Source organism: Moesziomyces antarcticus (assembly GCF_000747765.1).
Source record: "Moesziomyces antarcticus DNA, scaffold: scaffold_v10002, strain JCM 10317, whole genome shotgun sequence".
Taxonomy (NCBI): Eukaryota; Fungi; Basidiomycota; class Ustilaginomycetes; order Ustilaginales; family Ustilaginaceae; genus Moesziomyces; species Moesziomyces antarcticus.
Genome location: NW_014639008.1, coordinates 510,311 through 531,084, shown reverse-complemented (window position 1 = coordinate 531,084; position 20,774 = coordinate 510,311). Strand labels below are relative to the sequence as shown.

The window sequence follows — 20,774 nt, the reverse complement described above, 5'->3', positions numbered from 1 at the left end:
TGTTCGAGCAAAGACGTACGAAAATGAGCTCGGAAAAGAAGGCAAAGAAAAGACGACGCTGCAGCTGCCTGTTTATTTTCGCATGCTTTGGCCATACACAAGGCTCTACTCTAACAGCTAGAAATTCTGCTCCACCCGATTTTCGCACGAGTTGGCGACTGCGAAGCCAACGAGAAAAAAGCGGCGGGTGGGCTGCACTTGTGCGAGACTTCCTTCACGCAGTCAATCACCTTGCACCACCACCTCCTCTTGCACATCTCTCGACACCAGTACATCGGCCGCCATGACAGCCTCTACGAATCTGTCCGGAGCCGGGCTGCCGACGCCCAAGCTTACGCACCATGCGCCGTTCGAGACGATCATCAAGGAAAAGTCGTCGCAGAAGCTGCTGATCGCGCTGTCGCTGCGGCTGCGACGAGGCCAGATCACGGGGCCCGAGGCGGTGTCCGAGGCGACGGCCAAGACGCTGCGTAGCGTCGTGTCGTCGGCCAAGTACTCGTCCATGCAGGAGCTCATCGACATCATCAAGGCTGCCGGACGCCATCTGCAGCTCTCGCAGCCCGCCGAACAGTCGATCGGCAACATCACGAGGCGCATCGTGCATCTGCTGCGCGAAGAGGCCAAAGCAGCGCTCATCGAGGCACGCGAGAAGGAGCTCGAAAGCGGACGCGGCAGTGGCTCGGGTAGTGGCATCAACAGCTTGAGCAACTCCATCTCGGATCTGCATCTGGCGAGCGCGTTCGGAGCGCCAGTGCCTGGTCATTCGGCGGCCGCTTCGGGATCGCACTCTTCCGGCCCCATCGTTCAGTCGCCAGGCGCGCGCCTCAACCGCAGTCTGGGTGGAAGCACTTTGCACTCGCAGTTCCCCTCGTCGTCGTCCTCGGCCGGTGTGGGCTCGCATTCGTTGACGCGGCCCGGTCCGCATCCGCTGCGCGGCGGATCCGAGTCGGGACCCGCGAGCTCGGGCTCGTCGGCCTTTGTGCACGGCAGCTTCTCCATCTCGGATCTGGTGGCTGCGGGCGCTATGGCCGCTTCGAGCAGCAGCAGCCTCGCGCACACGCCCGCCGACGGCAGCTACGCCTCCACGCCGCACGCATCGCTTTCGCGCAAGGGCTCCGGCGTGTTCGACTCGAGCTTCTCGCAGCTCCAGCAGCACATGTCGACGGTCAGCTTGGCTGAGGATGCCGCCGGTGAGGCTGAGGCGGAAGAGGCCGAATCCAGGTCGCGAAGATCCACGCTTCGCGCCGGGGACGATGAGACCGAGTCCGAGTCGGACGAGGATGACGAGGACGATGATGATGAGGACGACGACGAGAGCGACGAGGGAGACGCGCAGCTGATCACGGGCAAGAAGTCGGCGGGCGCGTACTTTTTGAAGCCGCTCCTGATCCAGGCGATCCAGGACCTGATCGACGAGCTGGAGACAGTGGATGACAACATTGCAAAAGTGTCGCGCGATCACATTCATTCTGGCGAGGTGATTCTTACGCTGGGAGCGTCTGCGACGGTGCAGAGCTTCTTCCTTGCTGCTGCCAAGGACCGCAAGTTTACGGTGATTGTGCCGGAGACGGCGCCTTCGTATGCGGGGCACGATCTGGCGCGCGCGTTGAGTCAGGCGGGGATTTCGGTACTGCTGATTCCGGACAGTTCGATCTTTGGCGTGATGCCGCGCGTGTCCAAGGTGGTGCTTGGTGCGCATGCTGTTTTGGCCAACGGCGGATTGATGGCGCACTCGGGCGCGTTTGCCACCGCGCTGGCGGCACGACAACACTCGACGCCCGTGGTGATCACAACGGGTGTGTACAAGATCTGCCCCGAGTGGTCCGAGATCCAGACGTTTTCCAACGCCGCATCCGTGGGCGCACTCGGTCCAGCAGCTCTCATGCACTATGCAACCAGCACCAGCATCGTTGAGAACACCGAAATCGCTTCAAACGCCCTCGACTACGTCCCGCCGCATCTGGTGGATGTCTTTATCACAAACGTCGGCGAACATCCGCCCTCGTACGTCTACAGACTCGTCAAGGAAAACTACCACGCCGACGACATTGTGCTGTGAAGATCCCCCGCATCACTGCAATCGCATCCTCCCTCTCTCGCAAATCCGACTGCGCGCCGTGCAATGCTAAAACGAATGTGTGTGTGTGCATTGCAGCAATCCAAAGTGCGTGGTATAAAAAATGGGCGTCCGAGTGGCGCTGAGGGCCAAGTCTAGAGCGGCCCTCTCTGCTTGACGGGGGATACGGATCCGGATCTCACCGGGATGGGCGGTCGGGGCCCGCTGCCTGGTCGTGTGCCGACGTGGGGCTCGACAGCCGTGACTGTTTTGTTGACATCCTCGCGCTGGCCTGCAGCTTCTGCGCCGGGCGATGACGAGGCGGGTGTGAGCTCAGCAGACCCGGGTGCGGGTGCGCGCTCCTGCACGGACGCCGTGCTCTGCGGCCTGGACGAGGCGGTAGTCTGCGACTCGGGCACCACGGGTGGCGACAGCGGCGAGTTCCTAAACGGCAGCGGCACCGACGGCGGCCTTCCCAACGGCGACGGCGTTCTCGGTACCGCCAATCTCGCCGCCTCCCTTGCCTGCAACAACTCCGTTCTCCCCTCCCCCCGCATCTCCACCGGACTGGCGTTGGGGATATGCTCGCCGTCCAGGAACGCATCCGACTCGGCCTCGGCCTCGAGCTTATCGATGAGCGGATTGCTGTGGATGCCCAGCGGCATGGCGACGATCTCGTCGCTCGGCGAAGGCTGGCTGAGGATGTACTGCGAGTTGGTGGTGGCATCGTTGCCCGGCAGTGCGGCGAGGATGCGCTGCAGGTCGGAAAAGAACTCGAGCCTCGGCACGCCCGCCCTCTTCCATCCGCCCAGGCGCGATCCAAACGCACCGCCCACCTCGGGTCCGCCCATCTCGGCCGCATCGCCATGCACGTGCGCCGGAGACAGCTCCACCGGATTCGCCCGCAGCGACCGATCGCGATACACATGGTCCGGATGCAGCTGCTCGTGCACCGTGAGCAGCAGCCGGATCAGCTGCGCCCGGTTGCTCTGGAACTCAAACAGCAGCAGCACCTCGTCCAGCTTGCGCTCCAGCACGTCCCACACATCCGACGCATCCGGCTTGGCCAACGCACTCCGCCAGCGCGCACGCGCCTTCTCGGCACGCTGCCGGTAGCGGAACGAACTGCCTCCGCTCGCATTCGCCGCTTCCAGCAACGACGGCGACGCTGCTTCGGGCATGCCAGATTCGGTACCGGCTTCGGCGGGCACGACCAGCCCGAGCGCCACAAGATCCTCGCGCCGCACCGTCTCCACAAGCGAGTCGAGCGTGATCACGCCCAGCCAGAGTTTCCACAGATCCATGCGCTGCCGATCCACCTTGCATGCACGCAGCACGCGCAGCACACGCACAAAGTTGATCTCGACCAGCGCCTCGCGCGTGAGCTCGTGGCCCTCGGCTGGACTCTGCGCAAACGGCTCCTGCAAACCCAGCGTCGCCGGACGCGGCGATGTCTCGTCGTTGCCGGCCTTGAGTCCCGTGGAAGGCTCGCCGTCACCAAAGCGGATGCCTCGCGAGGCATCGAGCAGTCTCGACGGGATGGGCGGATGCGAAGGTGCCGTGCCGACATCTGGCTGGTCCCCACCCTTCTTGCGTATGGCCGCAAGCTGGCGCTGCTGATACTTGCGCTCCATGGTCCGCAGTGTGGAAGCCGCAAACGCCATGTCCTCGTCCTGCAGTCGGTGCTTGACAAAGTGCCAGCTGATGAACGGATTGCGTGCGTCGACCTTGTTGATCTTGAGCATGGCCCACCTGTACGAGCTTGCACTCGCCGTGAGGCCGGTCGGTCCGCGCGTGCCCGCCTTGCGGTCCATGGCGATGATGCTCGGCAGCAGACTCTTGAGCTCGCGGATGGTGCCCGTGAACTCGCGCGCGTGTTTGCGTGCGCGTCGCCTCTGCAGACGATCCTTGGTCTTGGTCGGGTCAGCGCCGTTCGAGAGGCCGCCAGGCAAGCGCCGCGGCAAGAAGCCCGACGAGCCGCCCAAGGCAGGCGCATGGAGCACCTCGTCGTCTTCGCTTGAAGACAGGTCCGACTCGTCGGACCCACCCAAGGGGCTTTCGCCGTTGTTTTCGTCATCGCTATGTCCAGGCTTGACGCCGATCTTACCCGGCGATATTGGTGCTTTGCCGCCGAGATCCGGCAGACCAACTTCCTGTGCAGGTGTTCCGGGCTTTTCCTGTCCTTCTGTGGTAGGCGTCTTGCCAGCATGAGCGCCAAAGAGCGGCTTCCTACGACGGAGGCGGATCCAGCGGCGTCGTCGCACAAAAGTCCAAGCGTCTGGCGAGCCTGTCCACTTGCTCGAGCGCGCGCGCGCCGTGCGCTTGAGTGCCTCAAACCCGCCATCTTCCTTTTGCTCCTCCTTCTCCTCGCGCTTTCGTTCCTTCTCGGCAAGACGCGCATTCATCTCTTTGATCCCCTCGACGCCCGTCTTGGGCAGGCCGACTCTGCCGTGCGGGAAGTGGACGTTGGGCCAGAACCTGCGCCCGAAATTGCCACTGTACTGCCAGCCCGCCTCGTCGACGTCGCCGGTCATGTCGATGTACCATTCGTGATACGCCCACTCCCACGACGGATCGGGCAGCTGTGCGTTGGCGATGTTGTAGGGCGATCGCTTGCCGTTGGCCGCGGTCCAGGGCGAGGGGTCCCACTGGAAGAGCGTGCGAGGGCTGAACTTTGGGATGCCAAACACCAGCAGGCCGCGCTGATTCTCGTAGAGCACGTCGAACTCGTACTTGACCTTGTCCGCGTCCGAGGGTGCCTGCTGCTGGGCGTGTTTGGCGAGCATCTGGTCTAACTCGGCGTCAGGGTCGGTCTTATTCGCCTCTGCCTCTGCTGCGCGCTCGAAAGCGTCCATCTCGGCTTCCCACTTCTTGCGACGATGGCGTTTGAGCACGTTGGGCGCGTGGAGGTACTTGCGGATGCTGTTGCGCGAGCTCAAGATGGAGCGATCGACGCCGCTGAATCTGCGCGTCGGCCCGGCCGCATCCGGGTCTTGCAGATCGTCGTCTTCGGCGCCAGTCATGGAGCTCCTGCGGCTGCTGGCCACGGTGGCGACCGACTCTCTACGCTGACTGAAGGCATTGCTGCCGCGCGAGATCGACGGTGCGATGGCGGAAAATGGCGTGTTGGTGCGATCGAATCCTGCGCTCTGAGCCGAGGTGCTGCGTGGCAGATCGGAGGTCTGCAGGGCGAGCTGCATGGGATGAGGCGAGTAGCGGTCCATGGCACGGCGATTGCGGCTCTGGCTGGAGGCATAGTGGAGACCTTTGGAGACACGTGAAGAGACCAAATTGCCCAGCTGACCTGCCTTGCCCTGCATCTGAGCGAGGTCGTCCAAGAGCTCGCCGTTGGCCTTGCGACGCCGAATTTCGCGACGGATGAGTTTCTTGCGGCGCTTGAGCTGCTCCTTTGTCAAAGTCTCGCCATGTTCGAGGCTGAGCGACTGGATCTTGAGCATGTTGTCTTGGCCGTCGTCCGAGTCGGACGCCAAGGCGCTGTCGCCGAGCTCGTCGTCGCTAGAGACGCTCGATGCGGTAGAACTGGGACCTGGCGATGCGAGCGTGCGCGCTGTAAGGTCGCCGTCGGGCTCGTGCGCGTCGGGCTCGTCGTGGATGGGTCCGCCGATGAAGCTGGAGGCGGAACTGTGCGGTTGCTTGCGCTGGTCGAGTGGTGGGCGATTGCCTGGGCTGCTGGGAGCGCTCGAGATGAGACTGCTGGGTGATTGGCTGTTGAAACTATTGGAGAGAGGGAGGTTGGGACGGTTGGAGCGCTTAGGATCCGAGTCTTGTGTGGCTTGATGCTGACGACCCTCTTCGTCGACGACGAGCAGCTCGGGCCCGAGGTTGGGACGAATGCGCGATCTTGGACGATCGGTGGTAGGGGTAGTGGGTGCATCGATGGAAGGAGGGCGAGGCGCCTCTGACGTTGGGGACGGAGCGGATGTGGTGAAAGCTTCCGAGGCTGGTGTGACGGTGGGAGGGCGGAGGCGCTTGGCCAAGGAGCTGCCCGGTCTGCCGATGGAGAAGCGGAAGTGCGATTCTTCCTTGTGAGGCGAGGCGTCGGGCGATTCGGTCTGGCCGCGCAGACGGCCCTTTGCGCGTGAGGCAGCATCAACGACCTTGGTGACGACGGGATTGCCCGTGATCATGAGCTTGACCTCTCCGATGTGTCCGCGAGCCTCGTCGTCATCGAAAGTGCTGTCGCTGCTGTCGTCATCGGAAGAAGCACCGTGGGCTCGCCTGCGCATACGACGATCGTGGCGGCCGAATGCCTTGGCTGCGATGGTGATGCCGGTGGACTTTGCCCAGTTGTGTTTGGCTTGTTGTGCCTTTGCAATGCGGTCGAGCTTGTCTCGTGCTGCCTGTGCGTCTTGGTCGGGCGCCCGCTTGGGCAGGCGGCACATGCCATATTGAGGTTCATCGTCTGGAGTCTGTCTGCGGTCGTCTGCGAGACTGTGTGTTGATGAGCGAGTGTCCTGCAGTACCAGAGGGTCCTCTTCCAATGGGTGGAGTGGTGTCGGCTTGATGGGTGCTATTGGCAAAAGTGAAGAGCTCGCCGTGGCTGCGTCGGGCGAAGCTGCCTCGTAGCCGCTCATTCGAGAGCCGGCCATGATGTTGTCTTGTCCCGCCGTGTCGAGACGGTGCGAGGACATGCAAGATCAAGAGCTCCCGAGTCCTGTGCGTGTCGCTGCCATCGTCAATTTCGTCTTTCGAGTCGGCTGGGTGGTGGTGAAGCGGGATGGTGAAGAGGCGAAGCTAGCCTGGGCCAAGCGCGTGGGAGCAATAGAGCAACAGAGCAACAACGCAACCGAGCAGCCGAGTGGGTTGGGAGTTGAGCCTCCATCGGTCGGTCAATGGACTGAGAGCGCTGTTGGGCGCGCAGCTGTGCATCAATTCTACGAAATTCAGATTTGGACGAGGCGCAGCCGGAGGACCTTTTCCAGGCACACGGGCTCAGGGGTCGCCGGGATCAACACGCAACAGCCGCCGCCGCATGCATGCATGGCCGCCCACCTGCTCCACATCGCTTCGAATTCGATCTAACAAGTCCGATAATTCTGCCCCCAACCTCCACCTTCTTGCCTTGATGCACGACTCAGCACGCTCAAGAAGGCCTGCTCTGGCCTCCATCCCGACAATCGCTTTGGCGCATCGCCAGCTGATCAAGATGGCCGACATCGACGCCGCATTCGACGATGCATACCGCACCCACCGCATCGAGGCGGGCGACGATCCCCTGACGCTTCCGAATCCTTACTCGCGGCCCACTCTCGGCAAGGAGGCAGCTCGTCCAGACGACACAGGTGCGGGAGGCGGCGGAGGCTTCATGGTCGACGATGCAGACGAACACCAAGGAGCCGGAGGTGGATTCATGACCGACGATGCACCCGGTGGATTCATGGTGGATGACGACGACACCGAGTCGGCTCAGAGTCCAGATGGCGACGACGACGGCCTGGGTTCTTCATCTCCGCGTGTCACCAAGCCCAGCACGATTCCACTCAGCGCCATCCCCGAGGCGCTCGCTAACCTCGGGCTTGACTCGACCGATTCATCCGTCCTATCGCTCTTCGCTGAGACGGCCTATGTCCCCTCCTCAGCCTCCCGCCGGCGATTGGCTCCGGGTGTAAAGCCGGACAAGGTGGTGGGCAGGCAAGAGTTTCAGCAGGTGGCTGCGGTGCTGCTCGAAGAGCAGGGTGACAGGTCTACAAAGGGGCGGCGCAGCCCAAAAGGTCGTGGTCGAGGCCAAGCGGACGAAGATGATGTATCCTCCACCACGGGGCGCCGCCCCACGCGGCGGGCTGCCGTGAAAGGGCGACAAAAGGCAGCGGCGATCATCGACGACGCGGACGATGCTGAAGCTGATGCTGCGGCCGGTGGCGGGGGTGGGTTTATTGTCGACGATGCCGACGACTCGCAAGACGACTTTGCAGCATCAACTTCGCGGCGTCGGCGCCAATCTGGCACCACGGCGCGACTCGATACAGGCTCGGATCTGACCGACGATGACGATGACGAAGACGAGGACTTTGAGACTCGCGATGCATCGCTTCGGCGACGCAGACGTGGAGGTGGCCGTGCACAGCGCTCTCCCACTCCCTCGGACGACCTCAGCGACGGTGGTACTGACTCGGGTCCTTCGACCAAGCGGCAGCGACGTGGACGCAAAGACGCGGCATCTTCGATCCGCTCCACCACACACCTGAATCCGCTGCAGCGCGAAAACGCCTCGGCACTCTTCTCGCTTCTGCTCGACCGACTGCCTGCTTCCACACTACCCGCATCGCAACGACGCATCGGAACCGACGCAATTACTACAATCATCCGAGCCATTGGCGAAAAGATCCCGTCCAAGGAGATCGAAGAGATGGTAGAAGAGGGCGCCAAGCTCTTTGCACCCGCCACCGCCGCGGACCAAGACGACGACGCCCAAGCCACGCGCAAATCCACACAGGCCATCAAAGGTGCCGCCACCGCCCAGGGCATCGCCGGCCCCAGCATAGGTCTCGACGAGTTTGCAGGAATCCTCGTCCATAACCGTCTCATCTAGTCACATCACCAGCAATAATCGCAATAATCAATCGGATCAAAAGTCGGAATTCATAGGGCAAGCGTGCAAAGTCGACAAGCTCATCAAAAGGTCGTCGGATCGGTACGAGCACGATCTGACGAGGCAAGGCAACAAAGATGTAGCAGTCTTGAAGAAAAAAGATCGTAGGCGATCGATCAAGTAGAAAGAGCCGAAGCGTTGAATAGAAACACGGATCCAGGGAGTCTTTATGGGCGCTCAGCGCAGACGACGCTTCTCGAACGAGACAAAGACGAGGTTGTACCTCTCGAACTCGTACGCGATTCGGTCGGTGCGCTTGTATCCCTTGAGCGTGAGCGCGTGCAGGATGTCCTCGTTGGTCAGCGGCGCCTTGGCAGCCCCAGCCACCGCAGCCGCCGCCGCCTCCTCGGCCTCGATCGCATCGTCGTCCGAAGTGGACACGAACAGCGTGACCGACATCTTGCCCGGCTCGAAAATGTCCACCACTCGCCTCACCAACGTAGGCAGGCTGGTGGGCAGAGCCAGCGTGGTCTGCTCGCCGCCCGAGGTGCTGTTGGAGCACAGAGCCACGTTGGTCTCGAACGACGCAAACGACGAGTCCTCCTCGGGCGTCACGTGAATAGTCCAGTAGCCGGCATTGTCGTTCTTGCCTCCACGCGGCATGACCGCATTGGCCGAGTAGCCGCACGGCTCAAACGCAAACGCGTCGATCTCGGTCTCGGGCAAGAGCTGGGTGAGTCCGAGCTTGTTGGACAGCGCCAGACCGAGCGCATGGCCCTTGTCGAGCCCAACGGCCGCCTCCGCCTCGACACCGCTGAGCTGCTTGCCCGGATAGCACTCGACCACGCTCGGGTGCGGCAGATTCTCGTCAAAGACGAAGCGAGCGCACGAGGCGGGCGAGAGGTGCGTCATGAGGATCTCGAGTGTCTGGTCCTCCACGCACGGCGCCGGCAGAGCGAGCGGACGCTCCACGGCGGCGGTGACGAGCGGCCGCTCGGCCTCGCGCGCACCCTCGCAGCCCATCCAGAGCAGCCAGTGGTCGCCGTTCATCTTGCCCACGGTGTAGGCGGATCCGTAGTCGAAGAAGCGGTCGAGCACCGCCACCTCGAGCATCCAGTCGCGGTGCGGTCCCTTCTGGCGCTCGGGGAACATGAAGCTCTTGCGGCTGTAGAAGGCGTGCTTGACCACAGCGCCGAGCTGACGCTCGTGCACGTAGCTCGAGTCGGACATGGCGGTGGAGGCCTCGTCCATGTCGTCGTCGCGCGAGGCGTCCGAGCCATTGGAGCCGTTGGACTCGACCGTCGTGAGCTTGGCGAAGCTCGGCGAGACCGACAGACCTGCGAGCGCCCTGGTCGCGATCGTCAGAAGCTTCTCGAGGCCAAGCAGGAGCGTGGTGGTACCGCACGTCTTGAGGATGAGCTTGTGCGGGAAGACGAACATGGACGATTCGCTGAGCAGGTAAGCGTCGACGTGCGAGCTCTCGATGACGCTGAGCACCTTGCACTTGACGACGTCGAGCATGGTCTCCCACACGGCCTTGGGGACGGTGCGCAGGCCAAAGTAGCCGGGGCGTGCGTCGGCGTCGGGCCACTGGCAGGCGCTCACATCGGCGGGCTCCTCGGCGAACCAGAGCTCGAGGAGCTTCTCGGGACCCTCAAAGGGGCCGCAGGGATCGTGGAAGTCCTCGTGCACCTTTTCAGGGCTGCCGCTGTTGGAGTCTACGGCGGTGATGATGCTCGAGGCGTCGTCCTGAAACTTGGAGCGCAGCAGCTCGGCGCGAGCGTCCATGATTTCGAGCGACTTGATGCGCTGCGCCTCCTTGGCCTCGACAAGGAGGTCGGCGGTGTCCTTGTGGTGAAGGAGGTGGTGATGATGGTGGTTGTTTTGGTGGTTGTTGAAAGAATCGATACGGTTGGCAGTAGCCTCAAGGTCGATGGCGGGTGTCATCGTGGTTGGTGATGGAGGTAGAGTGGGGCCGAGGTGAGGAGGTTGAGGCTGATGTCAAAGGGGAGGCGGGTGTGATGTTGAATCTGGAGGTTCTGGAGGTTGGTGGGAGGCGGATCGGGAGCCTTGGGGAGGGGGAGAAGGATGGCGTGGATGGGCTGGAAGGGGAGGGCGGTGGAAGCGAGCTGCTTGGACGACGTCAGCAGAGGGCGAAGCGGAGCGCTAGATGGGTATGGCGACGAGGATGGACGGTGTATGCAGGATCTATTATTACCACTACTATCGTCGGAGTCGTCTGACGGCATGGAAGGAAGGCGAGGCGTGGATGAGGTCCAACAGGGTTGCTAGCTCCTGGAGTGCAGGAGGAAGGATGACGGGTGCCGGCTGTGGGCGTAAGATGGGGTTGCGCTTGGGCGGCGAAGATGGAGACGAAGGACGAGAAGGTTGTCCTTGCGAGTCGGGCTTTGAGCTGGAGAGTGCACAAGTGAAGATACGAATAGAGATGGTTTGGTTGGTGAAGAAGGAGCTTGGAGGATGGGGAGCAGGTGTCGAGGCTACGGAATCCTGCCGAGCCAAAGGCGGGGCGAGCAGAAAAAAGGGCGAGACACACAGAGGAGCAGAGCACTATCGAGTGGTGCAAAAGACTGGTGGGCTGTGGGTAGAAAAATTTGAAATTTGGGCAACGAGCAGACGACCGATGACGGGCCAAATTGGCTCCCTCTCATGCGCCTTCTCGGCTTCGCACCAGGAACGGCAGCTTCACCTCGTTCTTCGCGGCCGTGGCCGATCGGGTGCCGAAAATATGCGCTCGACGTTCTTCTGATGGCCCGACCCATCGCATCTTGCACGCGTCGGCATCGTGCCAAGAAATTCATCAAGTTGAAAGCAACGGTCTAACATCGGTTCCTATTTTACGGCCGTGGCTCATCTCGGATCCTCACCCCCATCTGGATGTATGCAGCCCCGATTGGGAGGCGCAGCCGCCCTTGCGACTCGAGCTGTGGCGCTCTCCCGTCCCGTTGCTTCGCATGTGCGCCATGTTGCTCTCAAGCCTGTTGTAGCCTCCATACTCGTAGCTTGTCAACTTGGTCCTTTCCTGTGCTGCCACCGAGGGTCCGAGGGCCTAAAAAGAGGTCTGTGTTGGATGCGAGGCATCGTACGTGCAGATAGTGATGGGCTCTGCAGCCGGGTCTCGCTTCGAGCCTGTCGCACGCAAACTGCCATACAGTAATACTGCCGCTGGAAGCACGGCGGGGTCTGATCCCTCTTTCGCTTTCCCGCGATCCAGCCCGTCGTGCCGAAATTGTCGATTGGCACCGCTCAAAAATCGCCGTGCAGCCGACTGCTTGGCTTCCGAAGGCGGCGCCAGACCAACACCAAAATCTCGCATGCACCTTGCCCTCCTTGCGCGTGTGTTTCATCCGCCATGCGCCAACGCCGCCGCCCGCCCGCACGCCCGCGCGTACGTCCGACATCCAGCCACACCACCGCAGAGCCATGCCGCTTCCGGGATGCCACTTACCTCCCTCTCACCCACCCACGTCACCACCTTTCATCTCCTTTCGCTTTCTTCATCTGCCCCTCGTCACTTCTTTCCCTTTCTCCCACCACCCCTCGCTCCGCCAGATCTTACCAGCGGTCACGCTTCCCTACCGACATCATCTGTCAGCCGAACGGACGCGGGCCGCCTTGCCACGGGACGTTTGCAATCTGCACTCTGCACCGGATCCCCTTCGGCCCTTTGATAGCTTTCGAGACGTTGCATCCAGATCAATTGCCTTATAAAGCTGCCTGCGCACCTCGCCGAACTCACCAACGTTGCCATACAACGCGCCTGCTCGGCTGAAAGCGCGCCTTCAACACCAGTCCAACTCGCTTCCCGCCTCGCGCTTGCAACGCAACCATGTCGGAGAAAGACGAGGTCGCTTCCGTCGCGGCTTCCCACCTCTCCTCGCAGGCCCGCTCTGCCAAAGAGGACATGATGAAAGAGGGCCTCACTCCGGACCACCTCGAGTCTCTCTACACCGATCTTCCAGATGACGCCACCGCGCTCAAAGCCATCGTCGGCACCATGCGCATCGAGATCGCCAAAAAGGATCAGCTTCTCGCAAAGCTCAAGGAGGAAGTCGATGAGGTCAAGGCCTCCCACTCGGTCGTGCTGCAGCGATCCGCAGAGTGGCAGGACGAGCTGGAAACGCTCCGGCTGCGTGTGCCGCATCTCGAGCAGGAGCTCCGAGCCGAAAAGCAAGCAAGAGAAGCCGAATCGGATCGCGTCAAAGACCTCCGCATCCGAGCCGAGGAGAGTCGACGTGCCATCATGCGCCTCCAAGGAGAGCAGTCCGATGCGCGCACAAAGGCCAAGGTCGACAATCGCCGCAGCTGGATTCCCGCCGCCACCAACCCTCCGCCAGTCCGAGACGAGAACGAAGAGGCCGAGCTCAGGAAGTCCAAGCGCGCAAGTCTCGCCTTTGGCCCCAATGCGCTCAACCTCGCCTCCCGTCCCGGCAGCAGCCAGGGCTTCGGCCACCGTCGTACCGCCAGCGGCGGCCGCAGCGTCTCGGGAGCTTCAAAGGGCGACGGAGAAGACGTCGAGGAGCCTCTGAGCCCCACCTTCGCCAACGGCCTCCGCGGCCTTCGACTGTCGGGTACAGCTGGCGCCAACGGCACATCCAACTCGCTCCTCCTTCCCGTCACCACCGCTGCAGACGACAGTGGCTCGGCGCCCAATTCGCGCCGCAGCTCCTTCCGCAGCGACAGTGGAAAGTCACCCAGAATCGGGCCCAACGACTTGCCTGCCCAGGAGACGACCGACATGGCCTCCTCGCTCGGCGCGCGTCTTTCCGTGCCCGGTGCAGGTCTCGGTGCACCGCGCACGTCGCTCCTCAGCTCGCCAGCCCTGTCGCAGGGCGCAGCCAGCTCGGCGGGTATCGGATCGCCCATCATCGAGGACAACGAGGAGGAGGAGGCTGGTCCTAGCCTGTCTGCTGCCGTTGCCAGCAAAGCACTGCCGAACTTGCCCACCAGGGAGTCGTCGATGTACGATCGCGAGCTGCGCGCCAAGGAGGTGGAGATCGAGCGTCTCAGCCGAGAGATGGCCGAGATGCGGCTGTCCATGGACGAAGCGCTCGAGGCCAGAAAGGCGAGCGAGGCATGTCTCAAGGCACTGCGCGACTTTATCGCCAACCACGATGCCGAGGCGGATGCCAACGCTCAGATGGGCGACGATGCCGACCGCATCGTGCAGCGCGCCAGTTTCGGCACAGGTCTGCTCAAGGGCGTCAAGCTGCCGCCATTGCCGACGGACAACATCGATGATGCCGAGGAGGCAGCCCATGTCAAAGCCAGCTCAAGTCCCCAGAAGACAGCCACGGCGGGTTGGAGCATGAAGCTGCCCACGCTCATGCGCAAAGCGACGTCCTCGAGCACAGGCGGTGCCAGCGCGTCCAACGGCCCAACGCCCTCGGACGAAGCGCGTTCAGGCATGCCAGGCACAACGCCCTCCTCGGAGGCCGATGCCAGTGGATCCGGGCATTCGTCGCCGCGCGGCGCGGCATCTGGTGGTCCTGCGCCTCCGAAGTCATTGGCATCCGGATTTGCCGGATTCAGCAACTTGCTCGGCCGTACAGGCACCACGCCAAACGAGTCTTCTGCCGCATCGTCATCGTCGCAGTCGCAAGCACCTATCGCGGACAGCATCGCGTCGCCACAGCCCATGGCGGACGAGGGCGCGGGCAGCGGCTTCAAGGGTTTTGGCTGGTTCAAGCGCAGCTCGGTGCTCGCCGGCACGTCACCAGCGGCTCAAGCCGAAACCAACGTGATGGTGGAGGAAAAGGTCATGTCGCCGCCCTTCCGATCACTCGACCACGACCAGCTCTCCATCTCTCGCCAGAGCGTCATCTCACCCCTATCCGAGACTCAGGCCAAGCAGCTCGCGAATGGCTTCGAGGCTCATCCACCGCCGATGCGAAGCTCGAGCTCGTCCGGAAGCGCACTCGCCCTGGCGGCCAGGTTGGGCGACGAAGACAATGCAAAGAAGGTGGCGGAGAACATCCAGCGCTCCGAGCCCGAGCGTTCACACAGGGCACAGATGGCGGCAGAAAAAACCGAGCAGGTCGAGCATCTGACTGACGTGGTGCCTAGTTTTGATTAGACGATTCGAGCCGGGTAAGATGGTCATCTGTAATACTTTTTCATGTCGTCCGTATTGGTTCGAGACTGATGCTGGCAGAGAATGATGTGAGTGTCAAAGCGTTACTCGAGATCGTCGAGCGCGTCGGCGACTCTCGCGAGCTCGGTGCGTGTCCATTCGACGGCATGGTTGAGCAGGTGAAGCTGGCCGGCGCGGTACTGCATGACATTGTGCCAGACGGTAGGGCGCAAGGAGGATGGCTGGCTTGGATCGGCTGCTGCTGATGACCTGTGCCAGCCCGGTGACTCGCAATGGGTAGTTTGCAATGGAAACGTGCTTTGCAGAGCCTCGATCTGCTTCTGGCTCGCTCGAAAGGCCTTGCGCTTGGACAGCAGCAGTGCCTCGAGCGTCTCGAGCACACTGCCGTACAGATCCAATCGGTCCTCGTCCGAAGTCGGGGCTGCTTCACCTTGCAGCACTCGCGTCTCGATCTCGTCAAGTAACGAGGGGCATGCACACTGTGCCCTTGTGAATAGCTCCGATGTGCCCGTCGATATCGAGTCGTCATTCTCACTCTCGGTGCTGGCCGAAGGTATGGCCCAGTAGTGAGTCTTTGCCTGGGCGTTCGGATCGTCCGAGCCGATCTTGAGTGCAAGCGTGTCCTCGGTGATCGTGTCGAGCGTAAAGCCGTACCCCGCAAGCAGTTCCTCGTTCGACTTGCCCCCGTAGTTGTTGTACACTTGAGCTGGCGCTGCTTCCACCGCATAGTTGATCGTCATGCAAACCATGTCTCTCGAGTCGACCTCGGAGGCGGCGGAGAAGGTCCATGTCACGGGACGTGCGCGCGCGTGGTTGAAGGTATCGTAGGCCGGGATAAGGATTGGTGCTGATCTGGCCGACGGATATGCGCCGCTCGACGCCTCCTCCGACGGTGCATCGGAAATGCCGACGAGTCGGGCAGGAAAGGAGCGCGAAGTGAATGCTGACTCGGCCCAGCGCCACAGCTCGAGCCCTTCGTGGAAGGTCTTGGCCATCAGCGCGTCCGCATCGAGCTGCTCTTGCGGGACACTTCCGAGCCTGGTCGCCAGAAAGGCCGCGAAAGGGTGACCCGATACCTGCTGCAAAGGAGCTTCGAGCAGGGACCGTGCTCTCTCGTAGTCGACGATGGTTTCTTGCAGGCGCCTTTCGGTCGATCCGACGAGCGGCGTTGCCGAGAGCAGCATCAACTCGGCTGGAGAGAAATGCAGCGGTGTCTCGATGGTCTTGGGGATGTAATCAACATAAGCAAGATGCGGCAACGCCGCTGCCAAGTCATCCGACAGCTCGGATGCTGTCGAAAGGTACTCGGTTGCCAGTCGGCACGTCGCAATGTACAGCAAGATCCAGTCGGGTGCTGGGAGCGCTGATGCCTCCAGGCCGCTTTCTGCGATGCCGAACACTGCGAGTAGAGCCTCGATCCTCTCGCGAGCAGTGACAGAGGTGATGCAGAGACTCTTTGGTACTCGGATCACCGTCGTGTCGCGCGCAAGTGGCTCGGCCGTGTAGACCGAGAGGCCCGTCGATGGATCTTGCTCCAGATACAGGCTATCGTGCAGCTCTACGCCGCTCGCTGCGAGCCAGCGCAGAAGTGGATGCTCGCTAGTCATGCCGAGGTATGTGCGGGGATGCCGTATGAATGAGACGAAAGCGTCATACGGGAATGATCAAGTTGAGAAGAAATGGCAAAAAAGTCGAGAGGGTTGGTGGACCGGCATTTTGTCCGGCGACAAAGGTGGAGCAGGGTCCAAGTGTGGACTCTGTGATTTCGCGGTGTGGAGGCGCAGTCGGGACCCTGGCTTAAGAATGCTTTGTGCGGAAGCGGTGGCCTCGATCCCGCAACTTCATACGTCTAACCTTCTCTTCTTCGTCCACCACCGTCTTCCCGCAAAAGTCGATCATGACCCGTGAGAAGCCCATCGTCATATCAGACTCCGACTCGGATACGCTTAGCGAGTCCGAGCGACCGAAGGTGCAAGAGACGTCGCGATCGAAACCGCCTGCTCCGCAACTTGCAAGTCAGCCACCCAAAGCCGAAGAACCTACCGCCTCAACGTCGCATGAGGCGCTGTCGCAAAACGGACCTTCCACCAGCGCCGCGACTTCGGCGACTGGTCTGCTGAGCCTACTTCCAGATCGTCGTCAGCTCGAGCTAGAGCGTAAGGAACGCGCACGCAAGAGGAAGCAGCAGCAGAATTTACCGAGCACTTCCAGCGATGAGGAAGAGGTCGAGACAAGCGCCAAGCGCTTAAAGCCAGATGGAACACGAGCAGACAGTCGAGCGAGACCAGCGCTCTTGTCAGAGAAAGGCAGAGCAAGGAATGAAGCGCAACCCACTCCGCAGCCGACGGGCATCCGAACTACTCCTGCCATCCCAAGTAGCTCTGGCTCGAAATTTTCTCGCGCCACAGACCCAATCGAGCCTCACAATCGCTTTTGGACAGGGACCATCAAGCATGGATTCAACGCATACGCCGACACAGCCGCCTCGGGCGTCACAATCTCGCAGATGTTGCTTCCGGCAACCGCATCCAGCCGCAACGGCTTACAGCTGGCTGTACTCGCGACCTACGATCTTCGCATGGACTGGCTCTACTCTCTCTTCCCGAAGGGCCTTCCCGTCACTCTGATCCTACCACCGCCGAAGGAGGACTACCGCACCGATCCCTCGGTAGCGCGGCCAGGTTTGCATCGCAGCGAGATCTTTGGCGATTTTGCTCGGTGTCCAGGATGGCAGATCTGCGTCCCAAGCAAGCCGAAGGGAGGATGGCTCACGCAGCACATGAAGTTCCTGATCCTGGTCCACCCAGACTTTCTCCGTGTTGCGGTTCTGTCGGGCAACCTGAACGGAATCGACTGGGAAAGGATCGAGAACACCGCATACATCCAGGACTTTCCGCCCATCACAGACACCGCAAAGGCAGCCACACCTGCTCAGGGCTCGAGCCTGGGCCGTACCAACGACTTCAAAGCACAATTTGTGCGTATCTTGCGCTCGCTCGGTATGCCAAGCTCGCATCCGGTCTATGCTGCTCTTGACCGTCACGACTTCTCGCAGGCGACACGCGCTCGAATCGTCGCCAGCTGGCCTGAAGCATCGAACCTCGCCGAATGGGACCGCATGGAGACACAGGGGCTCGGCAGGCTCGGCAAGGTCGTTCGAGACCTCGGCATGCAGGTCAAGCGGCCAGGAACATTGCAGCTAGAATGCCAGGGCTCGTCACTGGCAAACCACGACATCAAGTGGATTGAGCACTTTCATCTGCTCGCGTCTGGTGTAAATCCACGCAGCCTGCTTCCCTTCAAGGGCAAGACAAACGACCCGCACCCAGAATACTTCAAAGCAGCCGGCAGCAAGTCGGGATCACTGCCACCTATCAAAATCTGCTTTCCAAGTCAGAGGTACGTCGAGGAAACAACGGTCGAAGGGCCCCTCGGAGCAATGAGCTTTTTCGGCAAGGCAGAAACGTTTGCAGCATCACCGTAAGTACCTTCTGCGCTCGATCTCGGAGGTAGGTGAGCTCATTCCAACTCGAGCTTCTACGTCTCTTGTTTGTGTCGACAGTATCAAGAAGCTGTACTTTAGCCCGCAGAGCCGCAGAGGCGACGTCATGATCCATGCCAAGTCGATCCTGGCGCTCACCCCGGAAGGGGCAGGTCTGGTCAACAAAGCCTTTCACGACGCTTCAGAGGCACAGCTCACCAGGGGTACGCATGCGCTCGTTGACATCCCCGAGAATACGAGCTGGTCGCCAACGGACGACGAGCGGCCTATCGGATGGACATACATGGGCAGCTCCAACTTCACACGTGCTGCCCACGGCAATATCAGCGGGACCGCAGCGAAGCCGACCATGAGCACGCTCAACTGGGAGCTGTGAGTTCTATCATTCCTTTCGATGGGCCCGCCAAGCGATTGCTGACTTTGACCTGTTCTCAACACGACGTTGCATGCATTGAACAGGGGCGTAGTGTTGCCTATCTACGCTTCGGAGGTGGAGCGCTTTGGTGTGGAAGCAGAGTCGCTCCGTGCCATCGTCTACCATCGACCGCTCCAGCAGTACAGCTCGTCAGACACGCCTTGGGTGAGTACAGCCCATTCTGAGGTTGCTGCGTTATCCGTTATTCTGCCTTTGCTCATGCTTTTCATCTTCGTTCTCCCACCCCCGCCCGCACCCGCACCCGCTTGCCGCCTCTGTACAGAACAACGCCACCGCACTGGCTCAACTTTGAACCAGAGTCGCATCAATGAGCTGCACCTATGCCATCATGAATTGCACAGCCTGTTTCGTCGTTTCGACCATCTCAAAGCAAGGAAGCAAGGAGAAGCTGGATGTGTAATTTAGAAGACGTTGAGGTTGGCATCCCGGCAAGAGGGCGTCCGGCGACGCGAGATGCAGGATGACGAAGACACAAGATCGGGGTGTTGCCCCGATGAGGCAGGCTTGAATAGCAAAATTTTGAAGTGGAGCAGCAGGCAGGAGGGCCGCTCGAATACAAGCTGATTACAAGCTCCAAATCGCTGAGGCACACGACTTTGGGGAATTTTGAACGCTTTCCTCCGTCTTCCATGCTTTCCTTCAGAAGCCGTTCCTTCTCGCCATCATCAACGCCCTCGGCACTCCTACGTTTCCCTAACACCGACATCGACGAGCAGGCAGCATCAGCCAACGCTGCTTGAATCTAAGGCGCAACTATACGAATCATCCAGCGCAAGCTTGGTCACTTCTTCGCGCAACAGCCGTATCAAGTACCGACTTCTAGCTGCGTACTCCAAAACTCTTTCCAGCCCACGTTCGAACGGGACAACTTTGCAAAGGTCGCTGCTCGCTTCTGGCCTGACTTCGACATATTCCGAAACAAACTTCATTTGGAAGCTCGATAACACAGCATAGCCGAACATGCCGCCGAAAGGAAAGGACAAGGGAGGGGGAGGTAGCAAGACGGCGGTGGACAAGACGTTCGGTATGAAGAACAAGAAGGGAGGCAAGGCGCAGAAGGCGGTGGCGCAGATCCAGCAGCAGCAAAAGATGGCGGGCAAAACCAAAGAGCAGCTTGCCAAGGAGAAGAAGAAGGAAGACGACAAGAAGGCGGCGGCCAAGGCGGCCAAGGAGCTTGCGGCGGATCCGCTCTTTGCGATAGTGCAGCCCAAGGTGCCGTTCGGAGTGGACCCCAAGACGGTCACGTGTGCCTTTTGGAAGGCTGGGCGGTGCGACAAGGGCACCAAGTGCAAGTACGGCCACAGCAACGATGCCGGACGCAAGACGGAGAAGAAGGATCTGTACGTCGACATGCGCGACGAGAATGAGGACAAGAAGAACGACACCATGGACAAGTGGGACGATGCCAAGCTCAACGACGTCATCATGTCCAAGCACGGCAACCCACGCGCGACGACGGACAAGGTGTGCAAGTTCTTCCTGCAAGCCGTCGAGGATGGCAAGTATGGCTGGTTCTGGGAGTGTCCCAACGGAGGTGAAAAGTGCATGTACCGTCATCGTCTGCCACCAGGGTTCGTGCTCAAGTCGCAAAAGAAGGAGCTCGAGGCGCTCGAAAAGGCCAACGAGATCTCGCTCGAGGACTTCCTCGAGACGGAACGCCACAAGCTCGGATCCAACCTCACGCCCGTCACCGCCGAGTCGTTCGCCAAGTGGAAGAAGGAGAGGATGGACAAGAAGACGGCCGAACAAGAGATGCTCAAGAAGAAGAAGGAGGCTCAGGCAGCTGCCAACAAGATGGCCGGCTTGTCCGGCAGGGAGATGTTCTCGCTCAATCCCGACATGTTTGTCGATGACGATGACGACGATGACGATGGAGAGTTCGACCTCAACCAGTACATCACCAAGGACTGGGAACAAGGGCGACAGGATGACGACGCACAACAAGGCATCTCGGAAGACGAAGACGACGCCGACACAGCCGCCAACGGCATCCGGAACATGGCCGTTTGATCTTTGCCTTTCCGAAACAAAATGCATACCTTTCCCCAAGCCTTCTCAGCGGCTCGCCCTCTCTGTAAAACACCCTTTCCCTCCCCCGGTCCCATGCAGCTCAGCATC

The 20,774-nt window shown here is 61.0% G+C and overlaps 9 protein-coding genes across 9 annotated transcripts; 5 read left to right on the top strand and 4 right to left on the bottom strand.

Moving 5' to 3' along the window:
- Positions 1–283: 283 nt before the first annotated feature.
- On the top strand, positions 284–2,059 carry PAN0_002d1096 (eukaryotic translation initiation factor 2B beta subunit; the record flags this gene model as incomplete). Its single annotated transcript, XM_014803263.1, has 1 exon — positions 284–2,059. One exon carries the CDS (start codon positions 284–286, stop codon positions 2,057–2,059), a length of 1,776 nt encoding a protein of 591 aa, XP_014658749.1.
- Positions 2,060–2,211: 152 nt separating this feature from the next.
- On the bottom strand, positions 2,212–6,708 carry PAN0_002c1095 (uncharacterized protein; the record flags this gene model as incomplete). The annotated part of the gene is made up of 1 exon (XM_014803262.1): positions 2,212–6,708. One exon carries the CDS (start codon positions 6,706–6,708, stop codon positions 2,212–2,214), a length of 4,497 nt encoding a protein of 1,498 aa, XP_014658748.1.
- A 341-nt stretch (positions 6,709–7,049) lies between these two features.
- PAN0_002d1094 (uncharacterized protein) lies at positions 7,050–8,606 on the top strand (the record flags this gene model as incomplete). The annotated part of the gene is made up of 1 exon (XM_014803261.1): positions 7,050–8,606. The coding sequence occupies one exon, from the start codon at positions 7,050–7,052 to the stop codon at positions 8,604–8,606; it is 1,557 nt and encodes a 518-aa protein (XP_014658747.1).
- Positions 8,607–8,843: 237 nt separating this feature from the next.
- Positions 8,844–10,553, bottom strand: PAN0_002c1093 (s-adenosylmethionine decarboxylase; the record flags this gene model as incomplete). Its single annotated transcript, XM_014803260.1, has 1 exon — positions 8,844–10,553. One exon carries the CDS (start codon positions 10,551–10,553, stop codon positions 8,844–8,846), a length of 1,710 nt encoding a protein of 569 aa, XP_014658746.1.
- A 276-nt stretch (positions 10,554–10,829) lies between these two features.
- On the bottom strand, positions 10,830–11,391 carry PAN0_002c1092 (uncharacterized protein; the record flags this gene model as incomplete). Its single annotated transcript, XM_014803259.1, has 2 exons — positions 10,830–11,114; positions 11,296–11,391. 2 exons carry the CDS (start codon positions 11,389–11,391, stop codon positions 10,830–10,832), a joined length of 381 nt encoding a protein of 126 aa, XP_014658745.1.
- Positions 11,392–12,453: 1,062 nt separating this feature from the next.
- PAN0_002d1091 (uncharacterized protein) lies at positions 12,454–14,700 on the top strand (the record flags this gene model as incomplete). Its single annotated transcript, XM_014803258.1, has 1 exon — positions 12,454–14,700. The coding sequence occupies one exon, from the start codon at positions 12,454–12,456 to the stop codon at positions 14,698–14,700; it is 2,247 nt and encodes a 748-aa protein (XP_014658744.1).
- Positions 14,701–14,801: 101 nt separating this feature from the next.
- Positions 14,802–16,325, bottom strand: PAN0_002c1090 (SET domain-containing protein; the record flags this gene model as incomplete). Its single annotated transcript, XM_014803257.1, has 1 exon — positions 14,802–16,325. One exon carries the CDS (start codon positions 16,323–16,325, stop codon positions 14,802–14,804), a length of 1,524 nt encoding a protein of 507 aa, XP_014658743.1.
- Positions 16,326–16,615: 290 nt separating this feature from the next.
- On the top strand, positions 16,616–19,353 carry PAN0_002d1089 (phospholipase D/nuclease; the record flags this gene model as incomplete). Its single annotated transcript, XM_014803256.1, has 4 exons — positions 16,616–18,198; positions 18,281–18,592; positions 18,680–18,800; positions 19,300–19,353. The coding sequence occupies 4 exons, from the start codon at positions 16,616–16,618 to the stop codon at positions 19,351–19,353; spliced, it is 2,070 nt and encodes a 689-aa protein (XP_014658742.1).
- Positions 19,354–19,616: 263 nt separating this feature from the next.
- On the top strand, positions 19,617–20,666 carry PAN0_002d1088 (translation machinery-associated protein 46; the record flags this gene model as incomplete). Its single annotated transcript, XM_014803255.1, has 1 exon — positions 19,617–20,666. One exon carries the CDS (start codon positions 19,617–19,619, stop codon positions 20,664–20,666), a length of 1,050 nt encoding a protein of 349 aa, XP_014658741.1.
- Between the last annotated feature and the right edge of the window lie 108 nt (positions 20,667–20,774).